The sequence below is a fragment of the Coregonus lavaretus genome, assembly GCF_964263955.1.
Source record: "Coregonus lavaretus genome assembly, contig: HAP1_SCAFFOLD_1595, whole genome shotgun sequence".
In the NCBI taxonomy this organism is placed as follows: Eukaryota; Metazoa; Chordata; class Actinopteri; order Salmoniformes; family Salmonidae; genus Coregonus; species Coregonus lavaretus.
The window spans coordinates 30001-43167 of record NW_028161881.1 but is presented as its reverse complement, the minus strand read 5'-3'; the positions used below and the strand labels follow the sequence as shown (position 1 = coordinate 43167).

Here is a 13167-nt window from a genome sequence, read left to right as displayed (position 1 = left end):
TGTCTCTAGTCATTTCTCCTCTCCCATTTTCCCATTTCTTTTTGTTGTTTTCATAATCCATAGGCTAAACCTTTTTTCCATTTTCATAGTCCTGAAACAATATTAAACAAACACAACATTCCCTGTGTGTGTGTGTGTGTGTGTGTGTGTGTGTGTGTCTGTCAGTGAGTGTGTGTGTGTGTGTCAGTGAGTGTGTGCACTCCCTGGATGAGGAGATGTAATCTCTATCCTGATTGCCTAGTCATTTTACCCCTACGTACATGTACATATTTCCTAAATTACCTCAACTACCTTATTGTTATTTTATTATGTTACTATTTCCTTTTTTATTTAGATAATTTTGGTGACTTTTTAACTCTGCATTGTTGAGAAAGGGCTCGTAAGTAAGCATTTCACGGTAAAGTGTACCACTGTTGTATTTGGCGCATGTGAGAAATACAATTTGATTTCATTTGAAGCTCATGCGCAGAAATACATCATTGGGTCTAATGGTCGTCTTGTGCTGAACTGCACATGTGCAGGCCGTCAAATCAAAAGCACTCCTTCCATATAAGGTTGTTTATGACTAACATGAAAATGTGTCAGTTTGTTAAACTACTTAAGACAGAACATTTTCAAAATTAACAACTAAGGAAGTCATTTTTATCTCTCATTGCTGGGGGGAGATTATAAGAGGATATGGCCATTAAGTTCAGATCGTTCTTCAAGATGTTCAAATGTTCATAGATGACTAGCAGGGTCAAATAATAATCACTGTGGTTATAGAGGGTGCAACACGTCAGCACCTCAGGAGTAAATGTCAGTTGGCTTTTCATAGCCGAGCATTCAGAGGTCGAGACAGCAGGTGTGGTAGAGAGAGAGAGAGAGGGTCGAAACAGCAGGTTCGGGACAAGGTCGCACGTCCGGTGAACAGGTCAGAGTTCCAGATCCGCAGGCAGACCAGTAGAAACTGGATCAGCAGCACCGCAAGGTATCACGTCCGGTGGAGCATGTATCGATACTGATAGGATCGAAAGAAAGGGAGCGCTGCTCTCGGATCAGTTTTCTCCATTCAAATCTTTCCTTAACATTATAATTATTTCACAATACTGACCACGGATCAGCTTCTAGAAAGATATTACTACCTACGGCTACAAAAATTGAGGTAGTTTATTCTAATGCTTACACAATAAAAATGTACTAAATCACAGATTCGGCACATCATTGGGCACATGTTAGGCTACACATCATTTTATTTAATTTTTTTATTTCACCTTTATTTAACCAGGTAAGCCAGTTGAGAACAAGTTCTCATTTACAACTGCGACCTGGCCAAGATAAAGCAAAGCAGTGCGATAAAAACAACACAGAGTTACATATGGGGTAAAAAAACAAAGTCAAAAATACAACAGAAAATATATATACAGTGTGTGCAAATGTAGCAAGTTATGGAGGTAAGGCAATAAATAGGCTATAGTGCAAAATAATTACAATAGTATTAACACTGGAATGCTAGATGTGCAAGAGATTATGTGCAAATAGAGATACTGGGGTGCAAAAGAGCAAAATAAATAACAATATAGGGATGAGGTAGTTGGGTGGGCTAATTTCAGATGGGCTGTGTACAGGTGCAGTGATCGGTAAGGTGCTCTGACAACTGATGCTTAAAGTTAGTGAGGGAGATAAGAGTCTCCAGCTTCAGAGATTTGTGCAATTCGTTCCAGTCATTGGCAGCAGAGAACTGGAAGGAATGGCGGCCAAAGGAGGTGTTGGCTTTGGGAATGACCAGTGAGATATACCTGCTGGAGCGCAGACTACGGGTGGGTGCTGCTATGGTGACCAATGAGCTAAGATAAGGCGGGGATTTGCCTAGCAGTGATTTATTGATGGCCTGGAGCTAGTGGGTTTGACGACGAACATGTAGTGAGGACCAGCCAACAAGAGCGTACAGGTCACAGTGGTGGGTAGTGTATGGGGCTTTGGAGACAAAACGGATGGCACTGTGATAGACTACATCCAATTTGATGAGTAGAGTGTTGGAGGCTATTTTGTAAATGACATCGCCGAAGTCAAGGATCGGTAGGATAGTCAGTTTTACGAGGGCATGTTTGGCAGCATGAGTGAAGGAGGCTTTGTTGCGAAATAGGAAGCCGATTCTAGATTTAACTTTGGATTGGAGATTCTTTATGTGAGTCTGGAAGGAGAGTTTACAGTCTAACCAGACACCTAGGTATTTGTAGTTGTCCACATACTCTAGGTCAGACCCGTCGAGAGTTGTGATTCTAGTCGGGTGGGCGGGTGCCAGCAGCGTTCGATTGAAAAGCATGCATTTAGTTTTACTAGTGTTTAAGAGCAGTTGGAGGCTACTGAAGGAGTGTTGTATGGCATTGAAGCTCGTTTGGAGGTTTGTTAACACAGTGTCCAATGAAGGGCCAGATGTATACAAAATGGTGTCGTCTGCGTAGAGGTGGATCTGAGAGTCACCAGCAGCAAGAGCGACATCATAGATATACACAGAGAAAAGTGTCGGCCCAAGAATTGAACCCTGTGGCACCCCCATAGAGACTGCCATAGGTCCAGACAACAGGCCCTCCGATTTGACACACTGAACTCTATCTGAGAAGTAGTTGGTGAACCAGGCGAGGCAGTCATTTGAGAAACCAAGGCTATTTAGTCTGCCAATAAGAATGCGGTGGTTGACAGAGACGAAAGCCTTGGCCAGGTCGATGAAGACGGCTGCACAGTACTGTCTATTATCAATCGCGGTTATAATATCGTTTAGGACCTTGAGCGTGGCTGAAGTGCACCCATGACCAGCTCGGAAACCGGATTGCATAGCGGAGAAGGTACGGTGGTATTCGAAATGGTCGGTGATCTGTTTGTTAACTTGGCTTTCAAATACCTTCGAAAGGCAGGGCAGGATGGATATAGGTCTGTAGCAGTTTGGATCTAGAGTGTCACCCCCTTTGAAGAGGGGGATGACCGCGGCAGCTTTCCAATCTCTGGGGATCTCAGACGTTATGAAAGAGAGGTTGAACAGACTAGTAATAGGGGTTGCGACAATTTCGGCGGCTAGTTTTAGAAAGAAAGGGTCCAGATTGTCTAGCCCAGCTGATTTGTAGGGGTCCAGATTTTGCAGCTCTTTCAAAACGTCAGCTGTCTGAATTTGTGTGAAGGAGAAGTGGGGGGGGCATGGGCAAGTTGCAGCGGAGGGTGCAGAGTTGGTGGCCGGGGTAGTGGTAGCCAGATGGAAAGCATGGCCAGCTGTAGCAAAATGCTTGTTGAAATTCTCGATTATTGTAGATTTATCGGTGGTGATAGTGTTTCCTAGCCTCAGGGCAGTGGGCAACTGGGAGGAAGTGCTCTTATTCTCCATGGAATTTACAGTGTCCCAAAACTTTTTGGAGTTAGTGCTACAGGATGCAAATTTCTGTTTGAAAAAGTTAGCCTTTGCTTTCCTGACTGCTTGTGTATATTGGTTCCTAACTTCCCTGAAAAGTTGCATATCGCGGGGGCTATTTGATGCTAATACAGTACGCCACAGGATGTTTTTGTGCTGGTCAAGGGCAGTCAAGTCTGAGGAGAACCAGGGGCTATATCGGTTCTTAGTTCTGTATTTTTTGAACGGGGCATGTTTATTTAAGATTGAGAGGAAATCACTTTTAAGGAACAACCAGGCATCCTCTACTGACGGAATGAGATCTATATCCATCCAGGATACCTGGGCCAGGTCAATTAGGAAGGCTTTCTCACTAAAGTGTTTTAGGGAGCGTTTGACAGTGATGAGGGGTGGTCGTTTGACCGCGGACCCGTTACGGACGCAGGCAATAAGGCAGTGATCGCTGAGATCCTGGTTGAAGACAGCTGAGGTGTATTTAGAGGGTATGTTAGTCAGGATGATATCTATGAGGGTACCCATGTTTACGGATTTAGGGTTGTACCTGGTAGGTTCGTTGATAATTTGCGTGAGGTTGAGGGCATCTAGTTTGGATTGTAGGATGGCCGGGGTATTAAGCATATCCCAATTTAGGTCACCAAGCAGTACGAACTCTGAGGATAAATGGGGGGCAATCAATTCACATATGGTGTCCAGGGCACAGCTGGGGGCTGAGGGGGGTCTGTAGCAAGCGGCAACAGTGAGAGACTTATTTCTGGAAAGGTGGATTTTTAGAAGTAGAAGCTCAAACTGTTTGGGCACAGACCTGGATAGTATGATAGAGCTCTGCAGGCTATCTCTACAGTAGATTGCAACTCCACCCCCTTTGGCAGTTCTATCTAGACGGAAAATGTTATAGTTGGGGATGGAAATTTCAGAATTTTTGGTAGCCTTCCTGAGCCAGGATTCAGACACTGCTAGAACATCAGGGTTGGCAGAGTGTGCTAACGCAGTGAATAACTCAAACTTAGGAAGTAGACTTCTGATATTTATGTGCAAGAAACCAAGACTTTTGCGATTACAGAAGTCATCAAATGATAGCGCCTGGGGAGTAGGAGTGATACTGAGGGCTGCAGGGCCTGGGTTAGCCTCTACATCACCAGAGGAACAGAGGAGGACTAGAATAAGGATACGGCTAAAGGCTTTAAGAACTGGTCTTCTAGTGCGTTGGGTACATAGAATAAAGGGGGCAGATTTCCGGGTGTTGTAGAAAAGATTCAGGGCATTATGTACAGACAAGGATATGGAAGGATATGAGTACAGCGGAGCTAAACCTAAGCGTTGGGTAACAATGAAAGAGATAGTATCACTAGAGGCACCAATTGAGTCAGTCTCCGCGTGTATGGGGGCTGGGACAAAGGAGCTATCTAAGGCAGGTTTAGCTGGGCTGGGGGATCTACAGTGAAATAGTACAATTAGAAATAACCCAAACAACAATAAGCTAACCATGTTTGGGCTGAGGCTAAACATAAACAGGATGTAGTACCGTAAAAAGGAACAGTCCAGCAGACATCAGCTGTATAGCTGAGTTATCAGAAGGTCCGGTGAACAGCAATAGGATAGTTCGGAGGCTGCTAAAGCACTAGCGAGTAAGAGGCCACGGCTAGCGTGTGCTAGCGGGCCGGGGCTAGCAGATGGAATCTTCGTGGTCGACGTCGTAACCACATCAGACGATTTCGTCGGCAGACCAGTCGTGTAGGATCGGCGGGGCTCCATGTCAACACTAGGTGGTCCCGTCCGGTTGACAGAGAGGTAGATAGCCGGGAGATGGGCCTAGCTCAGGATGATTAGCCAGACCACAGCGTCCGTTTTGTTACAGCTAGCTGGTAGCGATGAATCCGGAGTTAAAGGTCCAGTGATTCAGTGATTCCGGCGGAAAACTGATGTGTTCTGGGTCGATAACGCGCTGTGCAGACTGGCCGAATATCCGGTGATTAATGTCCAGTGATTAAAATTAATCCCGCAGAAAAAAAATCCAATGTTCTGCGTGAAATACCGCTAACTGTGGCTAATAGCAAGTAGCTAGTTAGCTGGCTAGCTAGTTTCAACTGGAGATTCTAGATAAAAGGTAAGTCAATAATAGAATCCGTTCCACATTGAGTGAGGCGGGTTGCAGGAAAGTATATTTTGTAGAAGGATGAAAAGTCTGATAGGGAAATATGTACGAAAAATACAAAAAAAACAGGGTATTTACAGGCTATTTACAGACACACGACAAAAACAGAACTGCACTACTTCGCCATCTTGAATCTAATATATATTGAGACAAATTGCAGACAGTAGTCTACAAGTAGTAAAATAAAACTAAATATATTGAACATGGAATATATTTCAATATGATTGAAATAGGACTATAGCGTACTGTTTATATTGTAATGCAGTCATCTCGGTTTTCATTTGAAGCACATTTTTATACGTCCCTTGTTTGAATCAATTGCAAAGACATTGGCAACTTTGTTTTTGTAGTCAACTTTGTTCTGAATTTATTGGATTTTGCAAAAAAAAACATTTGATTATTTGTCTCTCTGAAATGAAACCATCAAGTGATAGATTTTAAACAAATACATGTCTGTCATTGAACAACCCCATACCATGATTGGATAGTGAAAAAACACACCAATCTCTTTCATAATTTCTTCAAACAATAAAAGCTAATTTACGAACATTTCTGAAAATGGATATATAGCGTTTTGGAATGAAACTCTTGTTTCCCCACGTGAGCTCAGAGTAGATGAGAGACGTAATGTTTGTATCTGTTGTGTTGAAGCCCAATCAAGCAGGAGAGACCAGCCTCCCCTGTACCCAGCTGTGTGTCCATGAAGAGTGACCAGTCTATGGGTCGTCCTATAAAGTTTAGAGAGGGAGACTTTTCTAGTGAACAAAGGTAAGAAGAACTCATGGGTCATGGTCAGTGAGTTAAACAACACTGTCTCTAGTCATTTCTCCTCTCCCATTTTCCCATTTCTTTTTGTTGTTTTCATAATCCATAGGCTAATACTTTTTTCCATTTTCATAGTCCTGAAACAATATTAAACAAACACAACATTCCCTCCCTGTGTGTGTGTGTATGTGTGTATGTGTGTATGTGTGTGTATGTGTGTATGTGTGTATGTGTGTATGTGTGTGTGTGTGTGTGTGTGTGTGTGTGTGTGTGTGTATGTGTGTATGTGTGTATGTGTGTGTGTGTGTGTGTGTGTGTGTGTGTGTGTGTGTGTGTGTGTGTGTGTGTGTGTGTGTGTGTGCACTCCCTGGATGAGGAGATGTAATCTCATGTTTTGTCCACAGAAACCAACAGGAGAGATCAGAGTCAGAGATGCTCAGTGGTCAGTCTTCCCAGAGTCATCAAACAGACCTGGCCTCCATATTCAGTGTATGTGGTCCTGTTATCTACATTTGTTTTTGTTTACCTCAAGTAAAGTTGATCTGTCAATCATTCATTAATGTGTTAATGAGAAAGCAATTATTCTCTTGCTTAACTTATTTACTTGATTTATTTCAGTTGCTTGAAGAGAATATTATGACATTTATGAAGAACGAGCTGAAGATGTTCAAGAGGATTCTTAGTCCAGAACTCCCAGAAGGCTTTGAGAGTCAGAAGCAGGATAAGGAAGTGGTGGACGCTGAAGATGAGAAGCAGGAGAGCAGTGCCAGAGAGGGGGCTCTGAAGATCACACTGCACGTCCTGAGGAAAATGAACCAGAAGGAGCTTGCTGACACACTGGAGAAAAGTAAGAGCTGTCTGCCTCATGTTGAAAGCTGTAGCTAAAGTACAGCTAAAGTAGCTGTGTAACTCAATGATATTGTAGCAGCCTTCACACAACACCTAGTGACCTCATCAAGTAGCAGCAGGGATGTGTTGTGTTGATTAAATGAGAGAGCGAGAGAGAGAGCGAGAGCGAGAGAGAGAGAGAGAGAGAGAGAGAGAGAGAGAGAGAGAGATAATACCAATAATAATATAATCAGTCACACCAGTCTGTAATGCATTATGCAAACATTTACACATTTATACAGTCAGTTAAGCGAATACATTTTTATAATAAAATTTTTTATAACAGTCCTAGAATACTGTAGGCATTAAAACAGACGTAATATTAATATCCTCTGTGTTATTTCTTCATTCAGATGAGCTTGCTGTGATTTGCCAACGTGAACTCAAATTTAATCTAAAGAAGAAGTTTCAATGTGTATTTGAGGGGATCGCTAAACAAGGAAACCCAACACTTCTCAATAAGATCTACACAGAGCTCTACATCACAGAGGGTGGAACAGGAGAGGTCAATAATGAACATGAGCTGAGACAGATTGAGACAACAACCAGGAAACAAGCAAGACCAGAGACTGCAATCAAATGTAACGACATCTTCAAACCCTTAACTGGACAAGACAAACTCATCAGAACTGTGCTGACAAAGGGAGTCGCTGGCATTGGAAAAACAGTCTCAGTGCAGAAGTTCATTCTGGACTGGGCTGAAGGAAAAGCAAATCAGGATGTCCAATTTGTATTTTCATTCCCTTTTCGGGAGCTGAATTTGATGAAAAAGGAAAAACACACTTTCATTGAACTTCTCAATCACTTCTCAATGGAAACCAAAGAATCAAGAATCTCCAACTACGACAAGTACAAAGTTCTGTTCATCTTTGATGGTCTGGATGAGTGCCGACTGCCCCTAGACTTCCAGAAGAACAAGATTTGTTGTGACGTCACAAAGTCAACCTCAGTGGATGTTCTGCTGACAAATCTCATCAAGGGAAATCTGCTTCCCTCTGCTCTCCTCTGGATAACTACCCGACCTGCAGCAGCCAATCAGATCCCTTCAGGGTGTGTTCACCAGGTGACAGAGGTACGAGGGTTCAATGACCCACAGAAGGAGGAGTACTTCAGGAAGAGATTCAGTGATGAGGACCTGGCCAGCAGAATCATCTCACACATAAAGACATCAAGGAGCCTCCACATCATGTGCCACATTCCAGTCTTCTGTTGGATTTCTGCAATAGTCCTTGAACACATGTTGAGTACAGACAAGAGAGAAGAGATGCCCAAGACTCTGACTGAGATGTACTCACACCTTGTGGTGTTTCATACCAAACAGAAGAATGAAAAGTATCTTGGGAAAGAAGAGACAGTTCCACACTGGAATAAAGAGAGCATTCTGTCACTGGGAAAACTGGCTTTTCAACAGCTTGTGAATGGCAATCTGATTTTCTATGAAGAAGATCTGAAAGAGGCTGGCATTGATGTCAAAGAAGCCTCAGTGTACTCAGGATTGTGCACACAGATCTTTAAAGAGGAATGTGGGCTGTACCAGGACAAGGTGTACTGCTTCGTGCATCTGAGCATTCAGGAGTTTCTGGCTGCTGTATATGTGTTCCTGTCATTCATCAACAACAATGAGAATCTAATGGCGAAAACTCAATCAACGTCCAGCAACTTTTCTGTGAGGATCAGACCCAAGCGTAAAGTTACTTTGTACAAGAGTGCTGTGGATAAAGCCTTACAAAGTGAGACAGGAAACCTGGACCTGTTCCTCCGCTTCCTTCTGGGCCTCTCACTGGAGTCCAATCAGAAGCACTTACGAGGTCTACTGACAACAACAAGAAGCAGCTCACAGAGCCATGAAGAAACAGTCAAGTACATCAAGGAGAAAATCAGGGAGAATCCCTCTCCAGAGAGGTGCATCAATCTGTTCCACTGTCTGAATGAACTGAATGACCATTCTCTAGTGGAGGAGATCCAAAGATACCTGAGATCAGGAAGTCTCTCAGAAGCCGAACTGTCACCTGCACAGTGGTCAGCTCTGGTCTTTGTGTTGCTGACTTCAGAAAAGGAGCTGGATGTGTTTGACCTGAAGAAATACTCCAGATCAGAGGAAGGTCTTCTGAGGCTGCTGCCAGTGGTCAAAGCCTCCAGAGCTGCTCTGTGAGTACATAAAATGACATTTAAGTACTAATCATCAGGAAGAAATATTCAGTTTAGAGAAATATATGTATTATTGAAAAACATATTGAATCAGTGCATTGATGTTCACATTAGTATAACAATATGACCATACAATTCTAGGAGACGGAAGATGAATCTATATGTTGTTTGGGAGAATAAGCCAAATGCATCTGCCATTGTCCTTCTACACTACTGGTGTTAAATTAACAGTGTGTTTGTGAAATCATGAATATCTCTCTGTCAGGCTGTCAGGCTGTGGAGTCACAGAGGCAGGCTGTGATTCTCTGGTCTCAGCTCTGAAGTCAAACCCCTCACACCTGAGAGAGCTGGATCTGAGTAACAATGACCTGAAGGATTCAGGAGTGAAGCTGCTCTCTGCTGGACTGGGGAATCCCCACTGTAAACTGGAGACTCTGAGGTCAGTATTCCTGTAGTTGGTCAACAAGTGATAACTGTTCACCAGATCCACATGTGTTTACCAGACACACATAGTCCACACCATATGTGTTTGGACAGTGAAGCTTACAGTTTTACATTTGGTGCTATGCTCCAGCATTTTGGATTTGAGATAGAATGTTTCATATTAGGCGACAGTACAGAATGTCACCTTTTATTTGATGTTAATGGTGAGAGGTTAGCATGCTTTGTTGTAGCCTCTGTAACTTTCTCATTCATTATTATTCATGATTCATTCAATATTTTTATTAATCATGGCATCATTAGGATTAATTTAGTAGTGTTTAGAAACATGTTATCTACTCACTTAGACAGAAAATTACTCCAGTCATCATCCACCATTCAGTTACTATTGGACAAAACATAACCCAAAACACAACCAAAACAAACTGCAAATGCAACCAACGAGTTTGGGACCAAATACTAAACTTTTGACTACTTTAATACACTATAAGTGAATTGGTCAGAATACTTATGACTTCTTCAAATAGGGGGACTAGATACATAAAGTGGTTTCATTTCTAAACGGTGAAACAGATATGTATTAAAATACCCTCAAATAAAAGGTGACATTATATACTGTCACCTCATATGAAACATTTGATCTCAAATCCAAAATGCTGGAGTACAGAGCCACATTTAAAATGCTAGCTTCACTGTCAAAATAGATATGGTGTGGACTGTATACTCAATACAATCTAAATCTGATACCTCACTGTCTGTCTTTTGACTGATACTGCTTTTTAAACTGCTCTGGTCAGTCTACTCAAATATTTGTAGTATGCATTTTTCTATCTACAAGCAATACTTTGATAATTTGTCATTTCTAATAATGATACATTCATTGATAAATAGATATGTCAGGTTTCAGGACACTGATTTAACTGAAAATGTTGAAAAAATATACTGCCACTATTTTCACCACCAAAGAATAGCAGTGTGGTTTTAATATGATTTGACTCTTTGCAGGCTGTCAGGCTGTCTAGTCACAGAGGAAGGCTGTGCTTCTCTGGCCTCAGCTCTGAAGTCAAACCCCTCACACCTTAGAGAGCTGGACCTGAGCTACAATGACCTGAAGGATTCAGGAGTGAAGCTGCTCTCTGCTGTCCTGGGGAATCCCCACTGTAAACTGGAGACTCTGAGGTCAGTATTCCTGTAGTTGGTCAACAAGTGATAACTGTTCACCAGATCCACATGTGTTTACCAGGCACACTTAGTCCACTCCATATGTGTTTGGACAGTGAAGCTTACAGTTTTACATTTGGTGCTATGCTCCATCATTTTGGATTTGAGATAAAATGTTTCATATTTGGCGACAGTACAGAATGTCACCTTTTATTTGAGGATATTTTCATACATATCTGTGTTACTGTTTAGAAATGAAAGCACTTTATGTATCTAGTTCTTCCATTTGAAAAAGTCATAATAATTTGGACATATTCACTTATATTGTATTAAAGTGGTCATAAGTTTAGTATTTGGTCCCATATTCCTTACCCACAGTGATTACATCAAGCTTGTGATTCTACAAACTTGTTGAATACATTTGCAGTTTGTCTTGGTTGTGTTTTGGATGATGTTTTTCCTAATAGAAACTGAATGGTGAATAATGTCCTGTCATTTTGGAGTCACTTCACTTGTATTGTCAGTAAGAATAGAAGATGTTTCTGAACACTTCTACATTCATGTGGATGCTACCATGATTATGAATAATCATGAATGAATCATGAATGATGATGAATGAGAAAGTTACAGAGGAACAAGGATAATACCCCCTCTGTTATTGGTAATGGTGAGAGGTTGGCATGTTTTGTTGTAGCCTCTGTAACTTTCTCATTCATTATAATTCATGATTCATTCATGATTTTTCTTAATCACGGCATCATCAGGATTAATTTAGTAGTGTTTAGAAACATGTTATCTACCCACTTAGACAGAAAATTACTCCAGTCATCATCCACCATTCAGTTAATATTGGGCAAAACATAACCCAAAACAAACTGCAAATGCAACCAACAAGTTTACAACCAAATACTCAACTTTTGACTACTTTAATACACTATAAGTGAATTGGTCAGAATACTTATGACTTCTTCAAATAGGGGGACTAGATACATAAAGTGGTTTCATTTCTAAACGGTGAAACAGATATGTATTAAAATACCCTCAAATAAAAGGTGACATTATATACTGTCACCTCATATGAAACATTTGATCTCAAATCCAAAATGCTGGAGTATAGAGCCACATTTAAAATGTTAGCTTCACTGTCAAACTAGATATGGTGTGGACTGTATACTCAATACAATCTAAATCTGATACCTCACTGTCTGTCTTTTGACTGATACTGATTTTTAAACTGCTCTGGTCAGTCTACTTAAATATTTGTAATATGCATTTTTCTATCTACAAGCAATACTTCGATCATTTGTCATTGTTAATAATAATACATTCATTTATGAATATATATGTCAGGTTTCAGGACACTGATATATCTGAATATGTTGAAAAAATATACTGCCACTATTTTCACCACCAAAGAATAGCAGTGTGGTTTTAATATGATTTGACTCTTTGCAGGCTGTCAGGCTGTCTAGTCACAGAGGAAGGCTGTGCTTCTCTGGTCTCAGCTCTGAAGTCAAACCCCTCACACCTGAGAGAGCTGGACCTGAGCTACAATCACCCAGGAGACTCAGGAGTCAGACTGCTCTCTGCTGGACTGGAGGATCCACACTGCAGACTGGAGAAACTCAAGTATGTAGAGGGTTTATGTCAATGTTCATAAAGTGGGGAAAAAAAGTATTTAGTCAGCCACCAATTGTGCAAGTTCTCCCACTTAAAAAGATGAGAGGCCTGTAATTTTCATCATAGGTACACGTCAACTATGACAGACAAAATGAGAAAAATAAAATCCAGAAAATCACATTGAAGGATTTTTAATGAATTTATTGGCATATGATGGTGGAAAATAAGTATTTGGTCAATAACAAAAGTTTCTCAATACTTTGTTATATACCCTTTGTTGGCAATGACACAGGTCAAACGTTTTCTGTAAGTCTTCACAAGGTTTTCACACACTGTTGCTGGTATTTTGGCCCATTCCTCCATGCAGATCTCCTCTAGAGCAGTGATGTTTTGGGGCTGTCGCTGGGCAACACGGACTTTCAACTCCCTCCAAAGATTTTCTATGGGGTTGAGATCTGGAGACTGGCTAGGCCACTCCAGGACCTTGAAATGCTTCTTACGAAGCCACTCCTTCGTTGCCCGGGCGGTGTGTTTGGGATCATTGTCATGCTGAAAGACCCAGCCACGTTTCATCTTCAATGCCCTTGCTGATGGAAGGAGGGTTTCACTCAAA

At 41.6% G+C, this 13167-nt stretch overlaps 1 protein-coding gene across 1 annotated transcript in view; it reads left to right on the top strand.

Moving 5' to 3' along the window:
- LOC311119964 (NACHT, LRR and PYD domains-containing protein 3-like) overlaps positions 1-13167 on the top strand; it is a gene marked incomplete at its 3' end in the record, with an annotated part of 43665 nt that overhangs the window by 6145 nt on the left and 24353 nt on the right. Inside the window, exons 3-9 of the mRNA XM_084194605.1 lie at positions 6187-6299; positions 6701-6785; positions 6915-7143; positions 7538-9332; positions 9598-9771; positions 10779-10952; positions 12390-12563. Of these exons, the coding sequence (XP_084050731.1) occupies positions 6187-6299; positions 6701-6785; positions 6915-7143; positions 7538-9332; positions 9598-9771; positions 10779-10952; positions 12390-12563 (2744 nt within the window). The remainder of the gene's footprint in view (positions 1-6186; positions 6300-6700; positions 6786-6914; positions 7144-7537; positions 9333-9597; positions 9772-10778; positions 10953-12389; positions 12564-13167) is intronic.